At 42.3% G+C, this 6,199-nt stretch overlaps 1 protein-coding gene across 2 annotated transcripts in view; it reads right to left on the bottom strand.

Annotated features, from left to right (window-relative positions):
* Positions 1 to 225: 225 nt before the first annotated feature.
* LOC116690357 (MOB-like protein phocein) overlaps positions 226 to 6,199 on the bottom strand; it is an 18,241-nt gene continuing 12,267 nt past the window's right edge. For both annotated transcript variants that reach the window (XM_032517241.1, XM_032517239.1), the window contains 4 exons: positions 5,663 to 5,749; positions 4,883 to 4,962; positions 3,760 to 3,871; positions 226 to 1,470 (listed from right to left, as the gene is read on the bottom strand). In XM_032517241.1, the coding sequence (XP_032373132.1) occupies positions 1,336 to 1,470; positions 3,760 to 3,871; positions 4,883 to 4,962; positions 5,663 to 5,749 (414 nt within the window). In that variant the 3' untranslated portion in view covers positions 226 to 1,335. The remainder of the gene's footprint in view (positions 1,471 to 3,759; positions 3,872 to 4,882; positions 4,963 to 5,662; positions 5,750 to 6,199) is intronic.

Below are 6,199 nucleotides of genomic sequence, written 5' to 3'. Positions count from 1 at the left end.
GGAAATTTCTGATATAGGAACTTGTTGTCGTTGACAACAGGAGGGTTAAGACACGCATTCGTTCAGCTGCACTTACTTACACACACTTTCTTTCACTCACTCACACACACACTTTCACTCACTCACACACACACTTTCTTTCACTCACACACTTTTTTTATTAATCCTTACATGAACATAAGTTTCACACCACAGTTTGCAAGAAACACTGAACATTAAACCAGATGAATATAGGTATTTTTTATTAACAGACACGAAAATGTCGACAGTAACAAAAGTTTAGTCCATTTAAAAAAAAAAAAAAGTGGGTTTGGATTGCCAAGACTTCTCCCACAAAATAACTTAAAGAGGGGGAGGGGAAAAGGGAGGTTGTGCTCAGATACGTAAATGTAGCTGATATTTCATCCTTTCCTTGTATTTACTCAAATGTTTAAGTAAAAACTGGCTTACAGCAGCACAGTCACAGAAAGACGCGGTTTCTATAACGTCAAGGAGAAAGGGAACATCAGGCACATTAAACACAGCGTTGAAACAAGGAGCATGTCACAAAGCAGGATCAGAGTTAGCCAACAAGCCTTTTCTAAATACTCAGAAACATCATTCAGAGGCCAAAGAGAAAGAATATCTGACTGCTAGTACACTTACAAAGCTAGAGATTAAGTTTGTCTTTGTTCACTAACACGCACGCACGCACGCACGCGCGCGCACGCACACGTTTTAATAGCATTTCTAAGTCAGCAGGCTAATTTAGTGATCCATTTTATGGGACAACCCCCCGAAAACAGGCAACACAAAGCGAATAGAGAACAGAAGCAGACACAAAAAAGTGAAGCACCATCAGAAAACATGATAGGGAATCAAGAGAGATTGGGGAGTGGGGGGGTTTATATACAGAAGGAGGGGGGGGGGGGGCCGTCAGTGTTTGCCTTTGTCAACAATACCAGTCACCATGATTACATTTTTGCAAATCCAGCTGCTTAAAGACTAAAAGGAAAAGCGATTTCCCCTAAAAGGAGTGGTGTGGGAGCGGGGGGGCTGTATCCAGAGACACACGGCGTGAATCTGAACAAACGAGTGTAAATAGGATAGAAAACGTCATCTTGTCCTGCAGGCGTGGCTTAACTCTGCTCCCGCTACTCTTTAACACTTACTTCCTCTGAGATAGACACAGGTGACACGGGTGGAGGGGACAGTGATACTAGACAGGAGCCTTAACACACTGTAGTGTGTGTGTGTGTGTGTGTGTGCGTGTGTGTGTGTGTGTGTGTGTGTGTGTGTGTGTGTCTGGCCTCTGTCGTGTGTGTGCGTCTCCCTTTATGGCAGCAGCTTGTATCTCTAGGCCTCGCTCTCCCCAGCTGACGAGGTGTTCTGCACCTCCTCCTCCAGAATGGGCACGATCAGGTTGTCCTTGGACATCAGGTTGTACTTCATCACGAAGCGTGTGAACCGGTGACAGAGGAACGTTTCGTTCTGAACACAAACACACACACACGTCACAACAAATCATCTCCTGCATCACGGTTCTAAAGAAAGGTTTAACAAAATAAATAAGAGTCTAGTTTAGAAAGCCATACCCGGTCATGGCTGTTGAATGTGTGTTGGGGGATGATGTTTACTAGCATGACAATTATAGTCCTTATTATAGAGTTTGCACTTTGAGAGTAATTGTACCTGAAAACTGGACCGGAGCCCAACATTGTGAACATTTGGGGCTCAGTCTAAACCTGAGGGGGTCAGGGGGCATGCTCCGTTTACAGCAGAGATTTTTTCTTCTTCAAGCCATTTCATGAAAGAATGCCTAAAAGTCTGTACGTTGTTTTGGAAAGAATTACCCTGTCAGCCTTGTGTTTTGTCTCTAATCGTCAGCTAAACTGTTTCATCATTGTGAAACCAGAACACAACAAATGTTGACAATGACTTATGTTCACTCCTGCCACCTGAAGCGAGGCAGGAATTGTCTGGCGTTGCGCGGCGTAGGTCGGAATACGACATGATAAAACAGTTTATCTCAAATGATTCATCCGGCCAGTTGTAGAAGTCCTATACACGGAGGGAGGATATTTTTAGTCTACGCTCAAAGTGGACATTGTAGCATAAAAATGCTAACTACATAGCTGTCATCTGACGTTAACAGTTGATTCAATCTACAACGCTGACATGTCCTAATGTGCTCAAGAAGTGGCGATGATTTTGGTGAATGTTCCTTTTACAAAGAGGTAAAACAACGGCTCTTTTTTCCAAAATGGGTGTTCCTTTAAAACTTCGAATTGCATCTTATTCAGATCTTTGCTTTCGGTACAAGACCGAGATCAAGTCCTTTAACCCTCATGTTGTCTCCGGTCAAATTGATCCATTTCATATCAGTGTTCTTTTTAATTCCCCAAATAACATGACTGATTCCACACAACGCTCTTTGGCAAGTAAACATCTTACTTTCATTAATTTTGTGGGCGCTTATTCAATTTTATAGCATTGAAGAAAAAACTGAGTGGTTTGACATTGTAAAGTTGACATTTCCAGTGGTGATATCCATACATCCATTCCTTTCATTTTAGTCGAAATAATTCCAGTTTCTGATTTACGCTCAAACATTAGGTTGAATTTCCTTGAACGTAGTTGACCATATATTCCAAAAATAACTGTAAAACAAAAGTAATAAGTTAGTGTTACAATTGAAAATGCAAAAGAATTGACAATGGAAAAAGCTCAAGTGTTGATACAGTTGGGGGTTTTTTAAATCGATAAAAGTGTTTAATTTCGATTATGATGGGAAGACCGGGTTATTAAGCAACCTTAAAAAATCAGTAAATAATAATAAATAAAGTTAGTCCATCTGGTGGTTGATCTTTACCTGCAGTTTCACGGCGGTCCGTTGAGCTCCAGGAGACTGCCTGCAGACAGGAGCACGACAACTGAGTGCTAGCACATACGTGTTCTTTTATTATGTTGATGTTTTACTCTATGGTGCCCAAAGTATTTTGGGTTAAACCTTCTCAACATACCTGAGGTGTTCATACTTCCACACTCCTCGTCCTGACCCTCCGGAGGCTCCAGGATTTTGTCGATTTGGAGCAATCTGATCTAAGTGTTCTGGAATATACTGAAAGGAACAAAACACAACATATTTACACCCACAGCACACATGTCCTTCACACACACACACACCCCACGTCCTTCCACACACACACACCCCACACACACACACACCCACACACACCACACACACCGTCTACACACACACACACACGTCATTCACACACAAACAGTCCTTCACCACACAACACACACACACCTCCAACCACACACACACACACACACACACACCACACACACACACACAGACAGACAACAGACAGACAGACAGACAGACACACACCGACAACACACACACCTGTTGCAGCAGGGTGCTGTCCCTTCCCCAAAGCTCTGCTCTGAGAATATTGTGTTGTCAAAGTAAAGAGCCATTTGTTTAACTACATGAACAGAAACAGCATAACTAATTTTGAAACCTATTTTTAGGAGTTCTATTATTTGGCCAGTAATATAACTTCAGCGCCATTGATTAGCCACTCCAGTAAGAGAGACCGACGGACAATGACACAAAGTTCAAGTTATTTTAAAACCCTAAAAGATTCGGGGCTTTAGAGAAAACCTTTGGGAGTAAATCCCAAGAAGCCTCCCTCCCCCCCTCCCCCTTAAAACAGTCAAGAACACAGATAAAAGCATTTTGGTCCAAACGATATTTCCAGTGAGACTTACCTCATACTTATCAAATATCTGGCGGTGATGGAAGTAGGCGTGAGAGAATATCCTATAGATGCGACGACAGACGGAGCCGAGTTTGGCCACTGACGACTCCTTGATGCTCACCCTACAGACACAAATAGACAAGAGGAAGTTGTGTGAGAATATAATTAACGTAAGGCAACAGTGCTTCCTTATAGCAATTAAAAATAAGGGCGTCAGTAAGTTGTTTTTCCTTGTTCATTGATCACTGAGTCGCGTGTAGGGAGATGGCAAGGTATGCAGGAATTGAGCTCTTTTTTTTTTTACTATTTCGGTCACTTTTCATGTGAACCGAGTGATGCACCATTTCCATTTGCACGATTCATTGTTGGTCGCCACTCACTTTGACAGGAAGCGTGTCACAGTGAGCTCTTGTAGTGACGAGCTCACGGAGAACCCGCAGCTCCCATTGGCTCTACAGAGCTCTGTAGTGAGAGCCGGCTCATTGCTTAGCTGTTCTGGTCGACTCTCTGAGTGACGTTTACAGAGTAAAAGCTCTAAAACCCCCCACTGTACTCCAGCTGACAGACAGACAGACATCGTTAGAGACTAGCTGGTGAACAGAGCAGAGCATATAGCAGCTAAAGAGAGATTTCCCTCGGGAGATGGAGGCGAGTACACGTGAAAGTGCTCGCTTGTAGGGATGAACCTACAAAGAAATATCAGCTGAATTTGCAGCTTTTTACAAATTTACGGAGCTTTATTGTGAGTTTCAGCTTACTGTTTATCTGCCAGGTCCACAAATGTACCGTTTTGCTCTCATAATGACATTGTTGGCTGCAGCCGGCAGCTGTTTTCAGAGAAAAAGCTCTAAAAACCCACTGCACCGAGCAGAGAGGCCCAGTTAGAGACTAGCTACTGAACACGGTGGAGCGTTTAGCAACGAACGAGAAAGATATTTCCCTCAGGAAATAGTAGAGAGAAAAAACCCAGTTGAATAATGGACTTACACTCATCAGGTGGACAAAAACAAAGAAACACTACTCCCAATGAATAAAAATGTTGACCTGTATCTGTGTTGCCTATGCTGTGTTCCCACTGCCCCCAAGTGGCAGACATCGGTTTAGTTACTGCAGGTTTAAGGAAGACGACTGACCTGCTGGGAAAGTATTTGTTGCTATTGAGGAGACAGGCAGCTCCGTCCAGCGTGTGCCTGGTGTAATCGATGGCAGGGCACTGTGGACGCAGTAGCACAAACACACACACACATAACTTTCGGTTTTACTTTGCGCAGAGACAAATAAATCCTGCTTAGGGACTCCTACGTAGAGAGGACAAACAGTCAGCTTAAACCCGTTAACCCCCATGTTGTCCTCGGGTCCAAATGACCCGTTTTCTTATATCAATCGTCCCAATTGTAATTCCCCAAAATAACCTGATTGATTCCAATGCTCTTTGGCAAGTACAAATCTCTATTTTCGTTAATTTTCGGGGCGTCTTATTCAACTTTATAGCATTTGAAAAAACAACATTGAAGTGTTGTTGAAATAGTGTTGAGTAAAAGTTGACATATTCCAGTCTGTGATTTTCCACCAACATCCATTCCTTTAATTTTAGTCTAAAAAATTCCTAATTTCTGCTTTTCCAACTCAAAACATTAGGTATAATTCCTATAAATGAGGTTTATTGACCATAAATTTTAAAAATAACTGTAAAACTTAAATTAATAATTAGTGTTACGTAGTGTTGGAACTATAAAAAAAAGTGACAAAGCGTCCAAAGTGATGAAAAAAGGGACAAAAAAAAACTTAGGAAAAAGTTAAAAACATCGATAAAAAGCGTCAACAAAAGTGTTGATATTCCATTTTAATGGGAAGACAACACAAGGGTTATTGTCACACATGTGAGCCTTGAGTGAACCACGGTCCCGACTCACCTCTTTGGGGGTCTTGTGGGCGGCACATAAAAAGATCCACTGCTCCGTGGCGGTCATCTGGGTGCAGGTGTCTGGGTGGCACTCACTCTAGAGGAGGAGAGACAGGCATCACTACAGCTGACGTTACGTTGGTACAACGTCAAACTGAACATACCTTTAAACCACCCTTCACAAGGAAGGACCTCCCTGTTCATATAACGCTTTTATCATCCTCGATATTGGACATGATACCTTGGATTATAGCAAATTTGATTCAATCTACAAACGCTGACATGTCCTAATGTGCTCAAGAAGTGGCGATGATTTTGGTGAATGTTCCTTTTACAAAGAGGTAAAACAACGGCTCTTTTTTCCAAAATGGGTGTTCCTTTAAAACTTCGAATTGCATCTTATTCAGATCTTTGCTTTCGGTACAAGACCGAGATCAAGTCCTTTAACCCTCATGTTGTCTCCGGGTCAAATTGATCCATTTTCATATCAGTGTTCTTTTTAATTCCCCAAAATAACATGACTGATTCCACACAACGCTCTTTGGCA

Source organism: Etheostoma spectabile, chromosome 5, assembly GCF_008692095.1.
Source record: "Etheostoma spectabile isolate EspeVRDwgs_2016 chromosome 5, UIUC_Espe_1.0, whole genome shotgun sequence".
Lineage (NCBI taxonomy): Eukaryota > Metazoa > Chordata > Actinopteri > Perciformes > Percidae > Etheostoma > Etheostoma spectabile.
Note: the sequence above shows the minus strand (reverse complement) of the source record. Positions and strands in the feature narration are given on the sequence as shown.